General features: G+C 45.5%; 1 protein-coding gene across 1 annotated transcript in view; it reads right to left on the bottom strand.

Annotated features, from left to right (window-relative positions):
• ASAP2 (ArfGAP with SH3 domain, ankyrin repeat and PH domain 2) overlaps positions 1-22,884 on the bottom strand; it is a 203,239-nt gene that overhangs the window by 52,495 nt on the left and 127,860 nt on the right. The window contains exons 10-14 of the mRNA XM_032172619.2: positions 13,392-13,495; positions 13,225-13,294; positions 7,148-7,235; positions 2,159-2,207; positions 1,909-2,075 (exon numbers count right to left, since the gene is read on the bottom strand). Of these exons, the coding sequence (XP_032028510.2) occupies positions 1,909-2,075; positions 2,159-2,207; positions 7,148-7,235; positions 13,225-13,294; positions 13,392-13,495 (478 nt within the window). The remainder of the gene's footprint in view (positions 1-1,908; positions 2,076-2,158; positions 2,208-7,147; positions 7,236-13,224; positions 13,295-13,391; positions 13,496-22,884) is intronic.

Raw genomic sequence — 22,884 nt, 5'->3', positions numbered from 1 at the left:
CAACATGCTGGTAGTAGCAATAATAGTTTGTGTTGTTAAGAGATTCAGAAATCACAGAGCACTTTTGTATCAAACCTAAGAGCCCCATGAGATGACCAGGTCAGGGATTTTTATCTCACTATACGACAGAGACAGCTTCGCAATGCTCAGGCTCGAGGTTGCCAGGGAGTGCAGAGCAGACTGTGGCCCTGCCTCTAACTGAGTCCAAAGCCATGCTTTCCCCTCACAGCTCGGCTACTCACTGACATGCCCTACCATACGTTTAGCACATGATATGGACCGACAAAATGCTTGACAGGTGAATGTGGAATTTGCTAAAAATGGGAAATTAAAAATAAGATGTCCTTGAGTACATCATCACAACCCATAAATAAAATTCTCTTCAGAATTGTTTCTTGCCCTGAGAGACTCACGGCAGGTAAATATCGCAACTTTAGTCAGCAGGAAATCATGAAGTTATTTTTTAAATGTTCAAGTTATTAAAAATGTTACCCACGTTGGAAAACCTTCTTGGCATCTGTGTCTGCACTTGTGTAGGACGACTCCACTGTATCTACGTGCTTTGGGGAGGTACAAGCATCCATTTAGGTGACTCTACATCATTTTTATATTACCCACATTGTGTTGGCATTTTAAAATAATGAGTACATACCTTTGAGTTCTTTATCAAAGCATATGAAAAACCCAAATCGTAGACTGTCTTTACCCTTTCTCAAGAAAGACCATGATTCACTACTTATCACCCCCTACCTCATCTCCTGCCAAAAAGGTATTTTCGGTTTTTGTTTTTTTTTTTAAATACAGTCTCATTCTGTTGCCTAGGCTGGAGTGCAATGGCGTGATCTCAGCTCACTGCAACCTCTGCCTCCTGGATTCAAGTGATTCTCCTGCCTCAGCCTTCTAAGTAGCTGGGACTACACGTGCGCACTACCATGCTCTATTTTTAATAGAGACGAGTTTTCACCATGTTGGCCAGGCTGGTCTCGAACTCCTGACCTCAAGTGATCCGCCCGCCTCAGTTTTCCAAAGTGCTGGGATTACAGGCATGAGTCGCTGCACCCAATCGGTATTTTTTTTTTAATGGATTCAAGGCCAAATACAGTCTTCAGGGTCATGGGAACCTAAAGGTAATTCTCAACTGTCCACTCTATTTTGGTTGTGTTTGGTTTTTTAAGAAAAACTGTCATAGAATTAGAGGAATGAAAAGGGGATTAACCATTCTAGCCAAGCCTCCATCTTTTTCATTTTATAAACGTTCAGAAAATGCACCTGTGTAGTCCCTGACCCCCACTCCCCACCATTCTGTCTCAATTAGAATAAGCAAATTCCTTAAATCACATCCTACTATAAAGCCCCTAATATGCTTTATCAAAATGTAAAAATAAAATCTTATTTCACAGAATGTGTCAGCTGAAAGGGACCTCTCCCTTCGCTTTACAGACAGGAAAATCGATGTTTAACAAAGCAAGTGGCTCTCCCAGGGTCACAGAGCCAGACAGCAGCTTAAAGCTACTTCAGAAGCTCTGCAAAGTAGCATAAAGGGAGAAGAGAGCAGATTCCAAGCAAGGAAGCCCATCCACATGCAGCCTCTCAGCCCACATGACCTTGAGTCCACCCTCACTGTACCCTTCAGTTTTCATTTCTCAAAATGCATTTCAATCTTTGCAGCTCTGTCAAACCCTCTTTACTCAGTCCTGCTCTGGGGCCCGGCAGGCAAACGTCTTCCCGCCCCTCTCCCCTGCCGCGGTCTGCACAGTTCATTAAGCATTTGTGTAATGGGATGAACTCAGGCTGAGCTGCACTTAATTTCGTGTTTGAAATGAAAGTGAAAATCAATGAATGGATTCTGTGAATCAGAATGGGATTTAAATGTCCTGAGCCCAGGGTCGGGTGGGGTCCCTGGGTCACCTGGCGCCCCACAGTCACAGCAAACGTCATTGCCCGTCATCCTCTGCACTTCTGAGATGATCTCCTTTGTCAGTTCTTGGACGATGTTATTTTCTCCAGTATTGTCATCCCCCTTAAATGCATTGTTTAAAGCTTCTTCTTTGCTATTTTGCAGCACAGACATCCATCTAGAAAAACAAGAGCGATGTTGTGTTAAATTTCACAAACAACGGGTAAGTCCAGCCCAAAGTCCCACCACCATGTAACTTACATTTGACATTCCTGTTCATCTTCAGCTTGAAAGTGGTAAGTCCTGTCATCTGCATAGCAAGAGGAATTTCAACTGTGAGCCCAGACAGCAATCCATACACAATTCCAAAAGAAAATAGTTTCTAATTAGCCTCTGGAATAATCTTAGCTCTCTGTTAGGAAATTACTGATTTGTATAAAATCAGGCACTCCCTCATATCCTCCAAATGTCTGCCTTCACCAACAGTGGCATTGTAATGCAAAATAAACCTGCCCTTTCCCACATTCACGTTTTAAAAGATGCCGCTTCTAAAAACTGAAGCTATTCAATGAAAACCATCACTATCCTCTCAATAGCTTCATTTTAACTCACTACAGAGTTGGCCCCCAAAAAGTAATTGTTAAAGCCCTTTGAATAATAAAAACCTTTTTTTAAAAAGAATATCTTAGACGTTTTCTGGCTTTCTTAGAAAAATATTAGTATGAGAAATTCTAAGAATAATATGCTTTGAGAATCGAGTACTAGAAATGTGGCTCAATCAAGAGGAGTGTGTTAAATAATGGTCGAATATAAAATCCTACACTCACATACTGCTGGCGTCAGCACCATTTTACAAGTGTTTTGCCAGGCTGTGGACCTCTGTGTGTGTGCAGCAGGGAGGCGGCTGTGTGGGATGTGGCAGCATCAGTCTGTGCTGCTCTTGCCAAAAACATATAACCTCAATCCACTCATGAGAAAACACTAGAGAAATCCAAATTAAGGTGAGTCTGACCAAAAAATAGGTCAATACTCTTTAAGAAAGCATCATGAAAAACAAGTGAGACTACAGAACCGATACAGACTGCAAGAGACCAGGATAAAGTCACAACTAAATGTAACATGGGGTTCTGGATGGAATTCTGGAACAGAAAAAGGACACTTGGGCGAAAACTGATAAAATCTGAGTAAGATTTTTAGTTAATAGCATCAAACCAATGTTTCCTGGTTTTGATAACTACATAAATATGATTGGATAACATGTACCATGGACTACTGGATAACTGTATTAAGATGTTAACAGAAGGGAAAGCTGGGGGAGGGATATATGGATATTCTCTGTCTAAAAGCAGTCTAAAACCAAAGCAAAAGATAAAATTAGATTTAATAAAAAAAAAGCGGGGGCAGGGGAATCCAGCTTTTGCAGATGGCAGAATGATGACAAGTACCGATTCTCTTCTTAGGGAAACACAACAAACATCTGTGCTCGTAAAAGTGAGTGGACACGCCACCTCTCTGTAGTGGTGTTTACTCCTGAAAGCACGTTGGTTCTTAGAACAACTCTTGGTAAGTGACTGGGTGAGGGCTGAAGCCTAGCCAGCAGCAGAACTTGGTTCCTGGACTTCTGGCCTGACCACTTTCTACAACACCATGGCATCTTTTTCTTTTTTTTTTTTTTTTTTTTTTTGAGACGGAGTCTCACTCTGCTGCCCAGGTTGGAGTGGAGTGGTGCAAATGTGCAGTGCATGGCTTGCTGCAGCCTCAATCTCCCAGGGTCAGGCGATCTTCCCACCTCAGCCTCCCAAAGTACTGAGATTACAGGCGTGGGCCACTGCACCTGGCCAATTTCTGCATTCTGACGTGTAAAAACTGCACAAGCAGGAGGCAAACCTCTGACGAAAAACTTCAAGCAAGAATCCCCTCCACTACACTCTCTTTAAAGATGCTACAAATAAGCGGACAGCTTCCAGCAGCTTCAGCCGTGAGGGAGAAGAGCAGGAGACAGAGGGGGCGATCGGAGCACTCAGGTGCTGGTGGCCAGCCGGGGCTCTGGCTCTACTGGCCGCTAACCTGCCATGTGGATCTGGAAGGTCACTGACTCCCTCTGGCTCCACCCTACTCAGGGGACTCACTTGGGTCACCTCACAATTCTCCTGTTCCTTCCATCCTACCTAGGGTGCCTATGGGGTTCGCGGATAATGGCTCAGGACTTGAATTTGCTGTGAGTGGGGTCAGTCTGCGGGCAACGGATTGGATGAGCTCCCAGAAGGGCTGGCCTTGCCACAGAACCATCCTCCTAGAAGAGCCCATGCTCATTTACATCTTTTTCTTTTTTTAAAGAGACAAGGTCTCCCTCTGTTACCCATACTAGAGTGCAGTGGCACAATCACAGCTCACTGCAGCCTCAAACTCCTGGACTCAAGTGATCCCCCCACCTCAGCCTCCCAAGTAGCTCGGACTATAGGTGTGAGCCACTGCCCCCGGCCCCAATTCCACCTTCATGAGAATGGGAAGCCCCTGTTTAGGGGCAAGGATGGTAAAGGAGCATCTTGTAGGAAGTAACTGCAACCAGCCAGTCAGTCTATTGCTCTTCTGAGTTCTCTGGGCAGATTCCAAGAAGAACTGACCAGATAAGGAAGAGGAAGAATGGGTGACCATGGGGTGCCTGGCAGACGCACACAGAAAATATCACCCTCACTGCCTCAATGCATGTGCCTCCACTTAACTTCCCCAACTGCCCAAATGTCTTTTTTTTTAGACAGTCTTGCTGTGTTGTCCAAGCTGGAGTGCAAAGGCACAATCACAACTCACTGCAACCTCAACCTCCTGGGCTCAAGCGATCCTCCCATCTCAGCCCCCCGAGTAGCTGGGCCCAAAGGCGCATGCCACCGTACTCGGCTATTTTTAAATTTTCTGTAGGAGGTCTTGCTATGTTGCCCAGTCTGGTCTCGAACTCCTGGCCTCAAGCAATCCTCCCACCTTGGCCTCCCAAAGTGCTTGCATTACAGGCGTGAGCCACTGCCTGGCCCACTCAAATGTCTTGAGAATTCAAAAGCATCTTGGTGATGCTCATCCCATGAGGCTGGTCAGGAAGTAGAGGAGGAATCTGAGAGGGGTGACGACAGATGCTCCTGAATCAGCCAGAACCCGGCCCTGACCCCATGTCCCTCACCTTCTCAGGATGTTCAATCAAATCACGGCTTACACTGCAGCCAGGTTTCCCGTGATGACTCTCTGGGGTGTCTGGCCAGTTTTCAACCCAAACCCACACACCCCTGCACAAAGCATTTTCACTACAGATACTCATAGGGAAGGCACCTTTTGAAAACTCACTGAGGATGAAGAATTTGCAGGACTGGAATTCACTTTACCCACTGGAAGACAAGCAGGGAAGGAGGAGGAATGAGAGCTCTTTTCAAAGACGACAATGGACTCTAGCAAACTCATGACACTGCCCCCAACTGGGCTCAGCAAGCCTTTCTGGGCATCACAGGCTAGAAGCCCCTCCTGAAGATGTTTAAATGCATCACGCTGCAGCAAAGACACTGGCAGGATCTTGGTAAATATCAGTTGGCCACAGTGCTTGTGTGTGGCCAGATTCGCAGAGGACCGCGTTCCCACATGTGTAAGGGCTGCAGTAACTCACACCCAGAAGGGAGGCATGCACACTTGCCATCTACCATTCCTCCCTGCTGCCTGCTGTCTTGTAAAAAGGTGCAAGCCGGGAATACATTGGAGCAAGTGCTTCTGCACATATGGCATCTAGCAGGGTCTCCCTGTGGGGCATGCTGGAGGGGCCTGGGGCAGCTGAGGGAGGAAGTCCCTACATCCACCTCCAGGTGATCGGTTCACTATTATTGCTTATGAGTTAATGATGGGCATTTTAATGCATGGCTTCTTGTGTGTTACTAGTTCAGAAAATGGAAAGGCCTAAAACTCTCTGAGTCAGCCCCAGCCACTGGCAGACATCAGATTACACCATCAGGTTTTCTGAAACCCTTCAATTCAAGCCTTTTTTGCTAGCTAGACGCGGGTATCCCAGGAGTGGGGTGTGTGTGTGTGTGTGTGTGTGTGTGAGTGATCTGGTCAGTACTCAGCATTTTATAACATCTTGTATGAATGAAAGGCAGCTTTGATGAGAATTTGTGGACCTTACTAGACTGAGTCAGGATGGGTGTTTGATGCAGGATAAAGTCCATTTTATTTTACAAATCAATCTCGAGTCTGAAGAACAGAACAAATGGTACTGGAACCTTCTGCACACATCATAGTGCTGAAGCCTCCCCAGAGATTCACACAGAGCGTATGAGAAGGGGAAAAGGGAGGGTGAGAGCAAACCATTGTGGGTGAGGTGGAGTGATAATTACCTGCAGTTTGCTGGGAGCGCTAAATCACATAAGTGACTTCCTAGCCCTCAATAATATAGGTCAACAGACATTTGAAAAGGTAGCCATCTCCCGCTCAGGGGTACTGAGGCACAGAGAATAGCACTGCCTTCCTACAGTACACAGTCCGGTGTGGTCCTCTGCAAATGTAACTCTTGTGCCCAAATCCCTAGTGAGTGCCTCTTCAAAGGGGAGACTGGCCCTTTCTTCCCCTAGACTGTAACCCTGCCACACGGAACTACCAAGGAAAAAAGGTTTATCTTATTTTCTTTTAGACATCATGAGCCCTTTAATTTAGGGGGTGCTGAGTAAACATTCACCACAATGGATGGTTCTGTGGGGATTCTTTTGTGAACACCACAAAAAGGAAAAGCATAGAGAAGCAGAAAGACTATTCCTGTGGTGAGGAAGAAAAACAATTTCAAACACTGAAGTTTCAAGGGCCCTGCTGAAGACCCTCATTTTAGTTTTATAGCATTTCTAACGTCACCTAAATTACCTAAGTTCTTGAAAACAGAATTGTCCTTCTTTTCTCTTTTTTAAGTGAAGGAGTTTTAGGCTTGCGGGGTTCTCTTGTAGGATCTCCTTATTTAGGAACAGGAATGCTGAGGCTCAGAGAGCCAGGTAATGTCTCAGGTCTACAGCGCCCCCAAGGAGCAGGGCCAGTCCTCAAAGTCAAACCCTCAACTAGAAAGACTGGCAAGCCAGCAGTTACTAATGGAACACAAAACATGCCTGTCACTAGAAAAAAGGGTATGTCTCTTCAAAAACCAGTTCTTCGGAATGCAGTGTTTGAAATGTGAAGGACGCCCCAGAAGAGAGCATAAGACAATGTTTCTATGGCGCAGCATCTCAGAGGGAGCCTTACGTGAAATAAGGTCAAAGCACTTCTTCTCCTCAGGGTTGGTCTTCACCTGGCAGGTTAGCAGGTTGAGCTTTGCAGGAGGCCGGTTAGCCTGTTTAAAAGCAAAGAACAAAAAAAAAGGTTGGGGTTGGGTGGAAGGAATGGAAAATCATACAGTATCAATCCTCATGAGATACAGCAAGAGCAAACTCTTCACTAGTTTGCAAAGGTGGCCTTCAGAAGGCAGACTTGGCAGAGGAAGGCATGACTGAGACAAGTTACAGAGGCCTTTGAACTTCTTCTCCACAGAAGGCGACTGCCTCCCTGCAAGGGCACCTTGGTGGTCTACACAAACCCACCTGGACAAGGGGACAAGCGATGCCAGCTTTGAGGCTGCTGGCAGTGGATGCCTTCAGATCAAGATACTGCATGGCTAAGCCCAAAACATTCGGTTCTGATTCCTACCGACAACACAGATGATTTGCCAGGTAACTTGGGCACCCAGCTCAATTTCTGGTGATCTTAAAAGCGTTTTTTCTTAGCACAAACCTCACTTCCAGTGAAGGTAATTTCACAGTACAAAAATGGCAGAGAAGTTATTTTCCTACTGTTTGAAGTGATGACAGATAATAGATTCACATTCCTAAATGCCAACCATCGCTGTCACTTAAGTTTCAACAAAACATACTTCATTCATATCTGTAACCCCCAAACCCTCTCCCCCACACACGACACCAAGCGATCACAACATACTTTCATCAGAGGTGTATAAAAATGGCTATTTTATTATAGTTTCAAAAAAAAGATCATATTTAGTCCAAGAAAGCAAAGGACTGAGGGTAAGAAGATAATTTCAGAAACACAAATTTTGAACGGCAGAATACCTCTTAGAAACCTTGGAGGAATATCCAAATAGGAGTGGGCTTATCTTACCCACCTACCAAGCTGCTAAAGGAAAGATCAAATAAGAACGTCTTAAACTTCCATTGTTCTTGGGCCCCACTTCCCTTGGCCACCGGTCGCTTAAAGAGGAAAAAAACCTGGATTTGGGAATAATCCAGATACATACACATATGCATCTATACCTGGACAGACCTGTGAAACCCTCATGCACTTAGAGGCCCAGCAGCTTCCTTCCAGTAAGTCTACAGAGTTAGGGTGAGAGAGTTGAACCCATCCTTGCAGCGTGAAGGATTTGGGTTTAATAAATGTAAGTTTGGACTAGTGAAAGTCAGATAAGGTCAGATAAACAGGGTTGTACTAGACTCTCCTGGTTCGTGGCTGTGTTGGTCTTATCCTCTACAGGTTAGTCAGATATTCTCCATAATCTGTAGATATCTCAGAGAATTCCTGGATCATCAGAAATCAGTATTAGAAGACACCAAGCTCTGCCTAATCTTGTAAATCTGGACACTTTCAAGGGAAAGCACCACTGATTGTGGATTGTTACCAATTGGATTACCTAACTTATCCAGGAACCAATACACCAAATGATCTATTTCTAGAAACATGGTTACAAACCATGTATGCAACCAAGTACTTTAACACGGGTGTACAGCCACCCATACGTAGCCTGTGTCTATTCTGTTACCTCCCTGTGATGACACAACTATACATGTGCAAATTTTAGGGCTAATTCCAAATTGTGGGGTCTTAGATATAGGAATAATAAACGAGGTCTGTGCGCTTTGATAAATACACAAGCACCTTCATGGACAAAATAATGACTTTGAATAACAACAGCTACATTTACTCAGCTATTTTTATTATATACCTATACAAGGCAGGCACTGTTCTAAACATTTTTCATGAAATAATTCATTTAATTTTCCTAACTGCCCTTTGAGGTAGGAACTACTCCAATTTTGTAGCTAAAGACACTGGCCTGGACAGACCAAATAATTTGGTTGAGGATATACAGCTAGGGAGCGGGGAAGCTAGGATTCCAACAAGTCAGGCTGGCTCCAGGGCTCGGGGCTCAACTGCCACCCTCCCTGTCCTCGACGTGTGTATCCATGGAGGGCGGTCGCTTGCCTGGACTTATCTTTAAGAGCAGCAAAGAACCACACTTAAATTACTACTACTCATTCTCCCTCCCCACCTCCACCTTGCAGTCTTTCCTCTTCCCTGTAATATGGGGAAAGGTGTTCGTTCTTAACTACCATCAAAATCAGATTTCTCACTTCACAGCATACCACAAAATAGAGAAAAATATTCAGTGCCTTTATTTGAAGTAGGAATAATTTATAAAGACCTTAATGTGCCTACATATTAAAAAATGACAACCATAATAATGGGTCCACAAAACACATAAGTTGATCTTATGCAGTATCACCAGCAGTTCTGTTTTACATTAATAACTTTGCGATTCAGGTTAAATATTAAGTATACAGATTAAGTATTAGCTAACAGTAAAGCTATTAGAAAAATTTATGGGAGAAAATTCTGTCCATTAAAATCCTTCCCTGTTGCAATTTGGAAAAATACAGTGTCACCTGGGCATGGCAGCTCACGCCTGTAATCCCAGCACTTTGGGAAGCTGAGGCAGGTAGATCACCTGAGATCAGGAGTTCGAGATCAGCCTGACCAATATGGTGAAACCCTGTCTCTACTAAAAATACAAAAATTAGCTGGGCGTGGTGGTGTGCACCTGTAGTCCCAGCTACTTGGGAGGCTGAGGCAGGAGAACTGCTTGAACCCAGGAGGCAGAGGTCACAGTGAGCCAAGATTGGCCATTGCACTCCAGCCTGGGCGACATAGTGAGACCCCGTCTCAAAAAGAAAAAAACAAACAAAATAAACAAACAAAAAAAACTGTCATCAGTTAATTGAGATATAGAACAGTTTCATCTCATTCACAAAATACCAGTGTTTTCTTAATAATTTAATTTGAGAAGCCCTAGTTTAGTAGAAAACTTATGAAGGAACAGTAAAAAAAAGATGCAACAGCCTTAGAGTTTGCCATGCAGGCAGAGATTATCAGTGATTCTCCATTTTAATCATGCCGTTCTGTTTTTTCCCAATTTGTCAGGCTTTTAGAAGGAAGGTGTTTTCTTCTTTCTTCATGACTGATCATGTTTTAAAATTTCAGATTGTCTAAGAGCCAGTGGACATTCCTTCCAGTGTAACACAGTCCCCAGCCCTCAGTGGTGTGGCAATGCTGTGAATCTGGCAAAGAGGATACCTAATTAGAGTTATTTTGTCCCAAGGACCACTTCTTCCTAGGGCCAGAAAACAGACTTGGCTAAGAGGGAAATTCAACTCAGGATTCGACCGAATCTCCCGGATGTTATCCTCAATCCTCTGCTCCAATGAGAATACAACAACTTCATTTCCCGAAGGCTGCCAGCTTCCTGGGAAGGGTTTTCCTACCAGTGTAAATACACCCTGTGTGCTTCCATTTCTTAAAGACCTGCTTCACAGCTGTGTGCCAGGCTCTGCTCTTAGACTTCCACTTAATCAAATCTTTGGAAATGTGCCTTTTTTTCCTGACTGTAAACGAGCACACTCAGGAGCTGCTGGCCAAACAGGTGAGCTGCATAAGAAATCAAGTCAAAACCAAACCAAACCAAAAGGGCATCTCTCAATTCTCTTTCTCGGTATGGGTGAACTCACTTCCCCACATGTAACCCCTCTGTAGATGCAGTCATACAGAGGGGTCCTCTGGATTCTGACTTCCAGAGCATGCAGGGAAATAGGGAAAAGGTGAGAAAAGGAACACTCAGCCACTGAACGGAGGGCTGGAAAACTACTTATTTTTCTGCATGGCAGCGAGGCAGTGAATCAAGACAGCCCCACCTGCCACCCCTGCAGGATGTAGGCGGCGATGGCTGCTAAAGGCAGGAGGAGACCTCTGGAAGTGGAGATTCCCTGGAGAAGGTTTTCCCCTCCAAACACAAAGCACTTATTAAATATGCACACGCTGTGTGACAAGCTGAGTTCTCAGAATCCCAGTGATGCCGGTTATAACCGTACTATCTGCCAAAAACTGGGGCAACCCATCCAAATTTAAAGACAACTAAGCCTCCACGTCTTTTGAGAGGAAGCTCAAGCTATGGAAGTGACTCGAAGTGAAGTTTATGCTGTCAGCAAAGGATCACCAGACCTGTTTTCCACCTGCCATGGAAAGAGCCACTCACTGGCTTAAGCTGAGGCCTGGATCCAGGGGAACTCTCAATGAAACAAATATGCCCCTTGACTTCAGAGCTGTGAAAGCATGAACTAGAACTTAGTTGTATGACAGTTTCTGCACTGAGGCAGTCAATCGGAGTTCAAACAGCGAGTGGACACCAATTCGAAAGCAAACCACAGAACCATAGGTGTTGAGATCCGGAAGGTATTTAGAAGAGAGCCTAGTCTCATCTAATCTAACGTTCCTAATATTAAAGACAGTGATGGCTGGATAAATTTGCTTCCCTTGGTCTACAGAACTCATACCCTCACATCCACGCATGGAAAGAATGTCTTCTTTTTTTTTTTTTTTTTTTTTTTGAGATGGAGTCTTGCTCTGTCTCCCAGGCTGGAGTGCAGTGGCGTGATATCGGCTCACCGCAAACTCTGCCTCCTGGGTTCAAGCAATTCTCCTGCCTCAGCCTCCCGAGTTGCTGGGATTACAGGCATGCACCACCATGCCTGGCTAATTTTTGTATTTTTAGTAAAGACAGGATTTCGCCATGTTGGCCAGGCCAGTCTGGAACTCCTGACCTCAGGTTTTCTGCCCACCTCGGCCTCCCAAAGTGCTAGGATTACAGGCTTGAGCCACCACACCTGCCCACAACGTCCCATTAAGATCCAAACTGCATGGCCCTGGGGGTGGGGGTGGTATGGTGGTGATCACACGACCAGTGAAAGCCAGGTTTTGAAAATAGAAAATGACCTTCATTTCCAAGTTCAGAGACACATTCAATCCCCTAGACCAGAGGTCACCGAGAATCCCTACACTGTGTATATACTATTCTAGCTCCTCTCTCCCTTTCTAAATTGAAGTCGGCAAAAACGAAGGCACCCCCAGAGGAATACAATCCTTGCTGCTGTGACATGCTTCAGCTGGGGTTTTACTCTATTCCCTTATTCATAAGAACCTCAGGGCCGTTTCTCTGGACCCCATGTTGAGTGATGACATTTCTACAGGGGCCAGAAAAGCCCCTCTGAGCTCCTGCCCAGCTCTGCCTTCACCAGGGGACTGGAGGGACAAGGGACAGGAAAGACGGTTACTGTCATCCACTCACATGCCCAAGGCTACTGGCTTGCATGCACTACGAGGCCTCTGCTTGGGGAATGGGAATGCAAACAACTCTCAGCATCTCTCTAGCAACAAAAAGGCAACGACCTCGGCCTTGAGACATTATCAAAGCTGTCTACCAGCCCATGTGGTTTTCACCAGCTCCGGTCATGCCAGATGAGGCAATGGTATGTATAATGCTGCCATGGAAAGAACAGTGTGGTGTGCAGGGCTCTGTCTGTGATCCAAGTTCCTGGCCTCTGAAAGCTAGATTGGCAAGGAACTTTATCCGGCTTTTCATAAGCTCAACACAGAGGGCTCCGTTTTTTCTTGCACAGACTCTGATAAACAGGATGATGGAAAGAGGCCTTAAAGTTGGGCACCATATGCTAAGATTTCGATAATAAAATTACTGAAATCTCTTTTCTCATGGATTTCTGGTCCCCAGAGTCCTGCCCATTTACATGTTTTTCTCTTAATGGAAAAGTAGAAATCTTCACAAGTGAGAGGTTCGATTTCCAGAGACAAAGAGAGCTGGGGGAGCAGTTTGCTGTTGTGTGCTTTCTGGAGTCACAGGCTTCTAAATAAAGACAACCTGGCTTATCAGTTACTCCTGACTCTGCTAGGGAGTGGAAGATAACAAGGACAAGGCTCCATTTGGCTAAAATTAAAAAAAAAATTTTAAAAAAAGCATAAACAGACTGCAGGTGCACCAAATCAAGATGGAGGCCAACAAGCATTTCTGACAGGGAAATTCTTTAAGACACAACCTTAATACCATAACACACGGAGAACAACTCCTGCCCTCTAACTTCAGAAAGTCCTCCAACACCAACCTCATCTAATACAGCAGACACCATGGATTAAAAGAGAATACTTACGGTACCATGGGATATGGTCAGAAAACCATTTTTAACTGAACATTTCCTTTTCTGCCACACTTTTCGGATCCTTGTGGATAAGTGGGAGAAACAATAAGAGTTTAGACATTTTGGACACATGAGATAACGAACGTACATTTAAACTCTAGCAACACCCCCTTACGTACCCGTCGCTCTTCTTGTAGAGGTTGCCGTTCCGCTCGGTCCCATGTTCCTTGTTTCCCTGAGGCTGATGTAAGCTATAAGCTGTGCTCTGACGAATTTGGGAGTCCTAAAAAATGGTGAAGAGTGTGTTTTTAATCTTGTCCAGGTCCCAATTTTTAGAAAAGCAGTACACAAAGGAAACTTATGCCTAATAAGTGTTTTTTTTTTTTTTTTTTTTTAACAACAACAACAACAAAAATTGAAGAAATTTCCCCTTCTCAACACAGCAAAAAAGGACATCAGATTCTGCTCTAGGAACTGATAAATGCCATCTATCAGGCTGCAGAAGGAAATGTCAGGAAACCAATATTCCCAAACTGGCTGAAGGAATGAGCCCTGGAAGTTTCCAGGTTTTATTTCATCATGAGCCTTAACCCCCTGACAATGACATGAGGCTCCCACTATGGCCAGAGTAGCCCACAAGGAGGGAGGTGATGCAGTGAGTGGAAAGACAGGGGTTTCCAAGCAAAACAACAAAACCAGCTTTCTGTCCCTTACTACAGAACCACCACATAAGCTCTCAGCCTCAGTTTCCTTCTTGGGCAATAAGAAAAGAATACCCGGTAAGGTCAATAAACAGTAAGGACTCAGTAGGATCACACATGTGAACATCAACAAGTACTGCACAAATCTTCACTTCCTCACCCCATCAATCTCGAGTAAGGGGGGTCTGACTCTGACCAAGGGGAGCCTAATTACAGGTAAACCATCCACATGGTCAGCTGAGAATCTGATTGAATCTACCACAATTGGGAAATTCCAGCCTATCAGCTTCTTAGGGTAAGCGAGGACTAGCAATGAACACCCAGGGCCCAAGTCCAGTGTCTGGCATCCAACAGGTGCTCAACTGGTGTTTAATAAATGATATCAGGCTGGGCGCAGAGGCTCATGCCTGTAATCCCAACATTTGGGGAGACCAAGGTGGGTGGATGGCTTGAGCCCAGGAGTTCAAGACCAACTTAGGCAACATAGCAAGCCCTCGTTTCTACAAAAAATATAAAAATTAGCTAGGCGTGGTGGCAGGCGCAGGTAGTCCCAGGTACGTGGGAGGCTGAAGCAGGAGGACTGCTTGAGCCTGGGAGATCGAGGTTGCAATGAGTCATGATAGCACCACTGCACTCCAACCTCAGTGACAAAGCGAGACCTTGTCTCAAAAAAACAAAAACCAAACAAAACAAACAGTATCAGACACTCTGAGCTGAGAGTAGGAGAGGCCACCAGTGCCAGTGCAGGAAATTCTATTTCCCTGAGACTTAAAGGGAACGAGAGGGGAGCAAGATGTGAACAAAGTGTTCACAGGTCAACCAGGAGAGGGCCGAGGTCTGCTCGTAGGTGTTTAATGAGAACCCCTATCCAGTTCATTCCATAATGGGAGAAACAGGGACATCATGAAAGTAAGTGGTTTGCTCCAGGTGCAGAGCTCCTTAAAGCAAGAGCAGAGAGTAGAATGGAATCCTGCCTTCCACTCTGAGGCTCCTTCCATTACACCATCTTCTCTCCCCAGAGAACATCCTCAGAGTCTAGCGCCACTCTCATCATTGCCACTGAGCAGCTCACCAACCTTGGAGAACGAAGCACATCCCCAAACGATGAAAGAACTAACACAGGAAAATCAGTGTGATGGAAGCTGAGAGCAAGAGCACTCAAGAACTGAAGCGTCAAAGGGAAAAAAGCACAGGAAAAAGCGAGTTTTAAACATGAAGGCAAGAACTAGCAGAGAATCAGGGTAGGATCTTCAAGGCAAAGTGGATAGTACACAAAAGACATGGGGAGGCCACGTGGTCAGCACCCAGGGAAGCTGGACAAATACTGCATCTGAGGCAGTAAGGCCCGGGGGTGGACAAGACAGGCTGGAGTCAAGAGTTTTGACTGCATCTCAAGGCACAGGCAGCCTCTTGGATTTCTGACAGTTTGAAAAAGGATTCTGAAGCACAAAACTTTTTAATTTTAATGAAGTTCCATTTACCTACTGTTTCATTTTTCACTTGTACTGTAAGGGTGCTATCTAAGGAACTATTGCCTAATCCAAGGTCATGAAGATTTATACTTATAAATCTCTTCCAAGAGGTTTATAGTCTCAGCTCTCATTTAGCTCTTTGACTCATTTTGAGTTAATTTTGATTATGGTGTGAGGTAAGGGACCAAGTTCCTTCTTTGCTTGTGGCTATCCAGCTGCCCCAGCACAATTTGTTGAAAAGACTACTCTTTCTCCATTGTCTTGGCACCCTTGTTGAAAGTAAATCGTCTCTAAATGTAAGGATTTATTTCTGGACTCTCAGCTCTATTTCATTGGTCTATATGTCTCTCCTTATGCCAGTACCACACTGTCTTGAATATTACAGTTTTGTGGTAAGTTCTGAAATCGGGAAATGTGAATCCTCCAATTTTGTTCTTCTTTTTCTAGATTGTTTTGGCGATTCTGGGTCCCTTGCGTTTCCACATGAACTTCAGGATCAGCTTGTCAATTTCTGCACGAAGGCAGCTGGGATTTCTGGAGGGGACTGCACTGAATGTGTAGATCAATTAGGGGAGTACTGTTATCTTCACAATAAGTCTTCCAACCCGTGCACATGAGTGTCTAGCACTGACTTTTTAAACTCTGCCAAAAAAGAAAAACCAAAAAACTCCACGTGAGCAATCAGTAACGTGCTGAGGCCCTCTCCATTACTGAACTGACAACCAACCCTGAAACAAGCAGAGCCCAGGAGGGGAGAAATGAACTCATTTCCACAGAAAGTTCACACAGCACTCAAGCCTCTGGATAAACTAGGGCACACGCACATTCATGGGATGAGGATGGTCCCAGCTTCCACATTTTCTCAGAAGGGCGGAACATCGGCACCAAAATTTAGAGCAAATCCAGCTTTCAACATTGCTGAGAACAACGCTGTGGAAGGAATGTGGAGAAATACTGCTCACCTGTACAGCGTCTCTGTGAAAGACTAAAAATAAACCTGTCAGGAGACTCGACTGCACAACCAAGAAATACGTCTATTGATTTGGGGAGAAAAAAAGCCCTGCACAAAGTGGTGAAATCATGTGACAACACCGCTAACACTGTTCGTGCCGCGCATATTAATCAGAGCGATTTTCAGGTCTCACGAACAAGATAAGGGACATTCTTCTCAACAGAATCAGACCCTATGCCAGAAGGTGACAAAGAAATCACCCTGTTTTATTCTTTAGATCAATTAAAGCATGCAGGCAAATCTGAATTTGTAAAAAACAGGAATATAATCTGTTTAACATAAAATTGAAACTGTTTTAGCGCGAATTACTTCAGCATCCTCTAGGTGACTCCCAGGCGACCCAGTAACAATAGCCTTTGTTAGCCTGTACAAAACGCCTGACCAGGTGAAGGCCTGACAGAGAAAACTGGCCCTTTCACATGACCAAGGTTTTGATTTTTAGAATACTATTCAAGGGAAAAGAATCTCTCCTTCTGGAGAGAATAACATAAGAAGTAAGAGAGGCCAGGGCAGTCCATGTTGCCCCAATTCCTGGAGACTCCAATGTACTCTTCACTTTCCTAAGAGAGACGAAGACAACCTAAACTCGACTGAAAAAGCCTCAACGTGCAGGGACTGTTTGTGTGCCTGAGTATGCAGGGTAAGTGGGCACTTGGTGGAACCTCAAAAGGCTTTCATGAAATTCTACCAGTGTCCAACATCCTCTGTCCTGTGACACCCAGACAAGTCCTCAGAGCTCAGGCATCATCCTTGATCTTAACTTCTGTGGCCCACGAAGTGTTAGCCATTGGGTCTGGCCAACATAGAATCTGCCCAGATGACCAGTAGAATCCTTGGGCTGTCTAAGACTCTAGGATAGCTCAAAAACTGACATTTTGCCCACTTCTCAGAAAGTCAGTGTCCAGGCAATTCCTGTGATTGACAAGCTTGTCGAGGAGTCATTTCTGGAAGCTTAAAATGTCTCTGCCCAGGAGGGCTGTGATGTCCAATTCATTCCCCATCTTCTGAAGATACGACAGGTGTGTCCACCCACATGGGCACAACTGAGAGCTGGAGGCCTTGCAGAGCCAAGCACTGAGTCGTGGTCTAAGAACAGTGCTTTCAAATATCATTACCACCTATTCTCCATTATTTAAGGGTAATTCTTAAAAGACTCCAGAGAACCAGTTTGACGTGGAATAGATCAGGGTCAAATCCTGGCTCTGATGCCACTGTGTGAGCCCAGCAAGGGCACTTATCCTCAATCTCTCACAGAATAAAGTTGCCGACGTGGCTGGCCGGGCGCAGTGGCTCACGCCTGTAACCCCAGCACTTTGGGAGGCTGAGGCGGGCGGATCATGAGGTGAGGAGTTCGAGACCAGCCTGGCCAACATGGTGAAACCCCATCTCTACTAAAACTACAAAAATTAGCCGGGCGTGGTGGTGCGTGCCTGTAATCCCAGCTAATTGGGAGGCTGAGGCAGATGAATTGCTTGAACCTGGGAGACAGAGGTTACAATGAGCCAAGATCGCACCACTGCACTCCAGCCTAGACGACAGAGGGAGACTCTGTCTCAAACAAACAAACAAAAAGTTGCAGACTTGGGCAAACACTGCCTACCCTGTAAAGTGGCTTGTAAGGATCGTTGGCCACACTTGTAAAGTGAGGCCTGAAAAGTGAGGTAAACAGGAAATGCCCTGCAATGGACAGGAGCAGGTCCCTCCTCCCCTAGAGTGAGGGGACTGTGGAATGTGATGCAGGCTGGACACAGAGAGGTGGGTGAGAGGCAGGTGAGGCTGGAAGGCCTGGGTCAGGAGTAAGGGGAGGAGCCTAGAGCTGGGTATGACAGCACCTTGAGTCAGATAGGGAGGAGGGAAGAGGGGCAAGAGCCATGAAGACATGGGGCCAGAGGATGGACCAACAAGGAGGCTAAGGGATATGTCACACACAACAGCAGCAGCATTCATTCCTGTTGAACCTCTAAGAGCGTGACACCATGAGGGAAGGGAATTTGGTCACTATGGTATCTTTACCACCTAGGAGCTCAGTATTTGTTGAATGAACTATTAAGATAGTTTATTAATATTTATTAAGATTATTAATAAATAATTTTATTATTAAGATGATATGGTAAGTGCTCTACAGAAATGATCTCTTAGATCTCCTGAAAACTCTGAGGTTGGCTGTGTTATTCCTATTTGATGGACGGGGAGACCACGAGATGGAGAGGTCCAGGACAGGGCAGGGTAGGAAGTGGGAGACCCAGGATTCAAATGCCAAGATCCTTGCTCTTCTGCTCTGTTAGACAGCTACCCTAGCAACCCCACCCTAGTCAGAAGCTGTCCTCTCCACCAGCCCCACCTGCTGGGACTCTGCTAACTCCTGCCCCGCCCTCGGTTTTTTGTTTTTGTTTTGGAGATGGAGTCCTGCTCTGTTGCCCAGGCTGGAGTGCAGTGGTGCGATCTTGGCTCACTGCAACCTCCACCTCCCAGGCTCAAGGGGTCCTCTCACCTCAGCCTCCTCTGTAGCTGGGACTACAGGTGCATGTCACCACAACTGGCCAATTTTTTGACTTTTTGTAGAGATGGAATCTCACTATGTTGGCCAGGATGGTCTTGAACTCCTGGACTCAAGCAATCCACCTGCCTTGGCCTCCCAAAGTGCTGGGACTACAGCTGTGAGCCATCATGCCTGGTCTGCTAACTCCTAATCATCCTTCTAAGCCCCATCCCAGGTATCACAGCCTCTGGGAAGTCATCCCTGATGGCACCTGTCCAGCCCGCACTGGGCAGACACTGCCTCCTGGAGCTGATGTCCATGATTGCTCTCATCACACTGTGCCACAATTGCTTCTCTGTCCCCACCCCCAGAGCATGAGCCCCTGAAGGGGTGATAACCGGATCCATCTTGTTCTGTTGTGTTTGTGGAGTGCTGGCTTAGAGTAACAGTGGAAGAAAGGTTAGCTGGATGTGTGAATCAACAAACGCGTCCTCCACTGAGGCTGACATGGAGGCCAGAGCCAGGCTACCTAGCAGCTTGGCAGGAGAGGCAGGCAGGTGACCCCTGGCAGAGATCTCTGTGATGAAGGCCAGATCTGGGCATGTAAGATACACGAACCCAGAGGCAGAAGAAAATTATGGCTGTGGTGGACCCTGGCTGCCTGGATGGCACAAACTGTTCTATCACATCCTACTACACAGGATGCTCAAAAAAGAGGGAGCAAGAGAAAGAGAGAGAGAGACAGAGACAGACAGAGAGAGACAGACACACACAGACACAGAGAAAGATCAACCATACTTGAGATCTGCAGAGTGGAAAACCATGGTGGTTTCAGCACTAGACCTGTGAGACCATGCCCCAGAGCCTGACCCTCCCCATAGAAGCGCACAAGTCTGGGTGCTCCACATCAAACAGCAGAGAGAGCCTGCACACCAGCGATGAGGCTTTGGGACTCTGCCAGCACCCCAACAGGGTCCATCCTGGCAGAATGCCATCGGATGGACGACGTGGGATGGGGAAGGCAGGAGGTGAGGCTGACGGGGAGAGAGCTCCCCCAAAGATGAGCAGTGCCAACGAGTTTAACTCCGCAGATAGGATCTTCTCCAAAAATCAAACACTATGGTACATAGGTCGGTCCTCATTGTATAATATTGCACTATGGGTGGTCACTGCACAATTTTTCAACTTTTCTCCAAGTATGAAAACCTTCACAAAGAAAAATAATGGAAATACCAAAGAGTAGTATTCTCCTTACAGAGAGCAGAAAATATCAAGAACAAAACATGAATGGCCAGTGATTGGGAAGTGTGAGGTCACCGGGACCAGAACGGCACAGGCTCCACACTAAAACAAAGCTGCAGGGTCACAAAGAAACAGCAGCCCGAAGCTACCACACTGGAATGGCCACTCTTCATTCCTTCAATAACTGATGCTTGGGATTTACAGGAAGAGAAAGAGGAGCACTGGCTTCTACCAACCACCAAGGCAGTTTCTCTGGGGCACGTTACTTAATTTCTATGAACTGTTATTACACAGGTAGGGTTAGAATTTTTATAACACTGAATAAAAATCCTCTAACACCTTCAGTTGTCTAAGTCACAGAAGAAAATCCAACCAAAGGGAATGACAGCCTAAACAATAATGACCAAATGATCAATTCTTATTGCAAATTTGAGGTATACAAGATGGAACCCCATAATAAAAATCATTTTAAAACAGAAAATCTAGCGTATTCACATCTGCTTATTACTTGCAACTGTGTTCAAAGATTGTCCAACTTGCTGAATGCCATCACCTAAAAGCAACACAGAGCATGATACACAGAAAACACAACACGCCCACAACTAGGAGACTGTTGAGTTAGGTCTTGACAAGGAGCCAACTGGGCAGACAGCCAAAGAGGAATAGTAAAGGAGGTTCATTTGATCTCTCTGTGCAATCAGGGGCAGATGGGCTGGTCAACAAAAAACAACAAACTATAAAGAACTTCTGGTCTGTGCTGGTAAATTTGTTATTACTTTCCTGCAAAGCTGTAAATAACCAGCTCTCTCACAACAGCCCATTTTCCCAAACCTAATTCTGCACAGCCAAAGCAAACACAGCCTTTGCACTGTGCCCAGAGGGCCATTTGGCCCCAGCAGCTGCTCTGCCTTATTTTAAACCTGAGCTTCGCTTCATGGGTTGGATCCTCCTTCTCAGACAAAGGCAGTTCTCAATCATTTCCAACGGCGCACTGGGGAGCAGCCACCTTGGACGGCATTTTGGCTCCCGCCCTCGCACTACCTCCTCCTCGTTACCACTAGGCCACTCTTTTCTCCTTATGCCAAGTTCTTTTTTCTTTTTGTGCTTATATCCCACGTTTGGGAATATCAAAGCGTCAGGGCCTACATTCTCTAGACTAGGAGGAAGTCACCAGGTTGTAGGTCATTTCTAGCGCTAAATAGAACCTTACCCTGCCAATGTCTCACTTAGTTGACCCATCTTTATCGAAATTCTACTAAATGAGCACTGTGGCACTACTGTGCGATGGAAGAATGGCTCAGAAGGCAGGGTGGCATCCTCAGGCTGCTCGAGGTCCGGCTGGAGAAAAGGCATCGTGCACTTAAGGCACAGCCAACACTCAAAAAGAGGAATAGGCTGTGATTCAAACGGGGCTTTCAAACAGGACGTGCTCTGTGAACTCAGATCACTGTGGGCTGGGGTGATCAGAGGCAGCGCTCCAGAGGTGGGGCTTCAGATGGACTAGAAAGATGTGTAGAATTCAGGCCAGGCGCACTGGCTCACGCCTGTAATCCCAGCACTTTGGGAGGCCAAGGTGGGCGGATCACTAGGTCAGGAGATCAAGACCATCCCGGCCAACATGGTGAAACCCCGTCTCTACTAAAATACAAAAAATTAGCCGGGCGTGGTGGCGTGTGCCTGTAGTCCCAGCTTCTCAGGAGGCTGAGGCAGGAGAATTGCTTGAACCAGGGAGTCAGAGGTTGCAGTGAGCCAAGATCATGCCATTGCACTCCAGCCTGGCGACAGAGCAAGACTAAATCTCAAAAAAAAGGAAAGAAAGATGTGTAGAATTCAGCCAGTCAGGGGAGAGAAAAGGAGGGAGCGAGGGAGGGACCTGCTTCATCACCACAAAGGAACAGCAGCAAAAGTGTAAACTGTAAACCCAGAAAATGTCCACTTCCCTAACATTTGTGCAAACTCTTCAGCCTTTAATAAAATCTACAACAATGAAAGGTGAGGGGTTAAAATAAAAAATGTTACTAGCCATTAATATATAAAAGGAATATATATATATATATATATATGTTCATGAATAAAACATGCAAAATTCTGCAATTTATTAAAATACTGAACTACTTACTCTCCTAGACTTCGGTCACAAAAGGTAAATGCATTTGGGAGAAAAACAACAATATTCAGTTATAGTACAAGAACTTACAATAAAATAGAGCTCACCAAACTGCCAACAGGGAACTTTATGCTCTGTCAAGTAGTTTAGCAATTTCTCTAAAATCACTAGGTATACGTTTAGACACATTCCTTTTATTGACAAGGAAATGGATTTATACTAAATTCACATTATGATACCCACGTTGTAGTGAAAATATAGTAAAATTATATTTAAAACTTACTTTTTAATGGCTTTTTAAAAACAAGTCCCCACAACACAAATTGTCCCTGGTGACGTGTTAGCACACAGAGACGTCATTACAGAAAGAGGGGAAATAAGAGAATTAAGGATTTCTGCCTGTCATGATGGAGGCAGCTGTAAGAAAAGCTCATGCCTCATATTTTATAGAACACAACCTCAGGGCTGGCAGAGCCCCAGCTGGTCATCTGCTACGTGCCTAGGCCCAAAGGGGCAGAGTCCACATATGTCAGGGTAGGGAAATGACAGAGGGCCAGGTACAGGATAAATAGCACAAATGACACATGGTCTCTGTGACGAAGCCACCGAGAGCCCCTTATCTAGCAACTGACAGAGAACAGGGTTTATACACCACCATT

Source organism: Hylobates moloch, unplaced genomic scaffold (genome assembly GCF_009828535.3).
Source record: "Hylobates moloch isolate HMO894 unplaced genomic scaffold, HMol_V3 SCAFFOLD_13, whole genome shotgun sequence".
NCBI classification, from domain to species: Eukaryota; Metazoa; Chordata; class Mammalia; order Primates; family Hylobatidae; genus Hylobates; species Hylobates moloch.
Note: the sequence above shows the minus strand (reverse complement) of the source record. Positions and strands in the feature narration are given on the sequence as shown.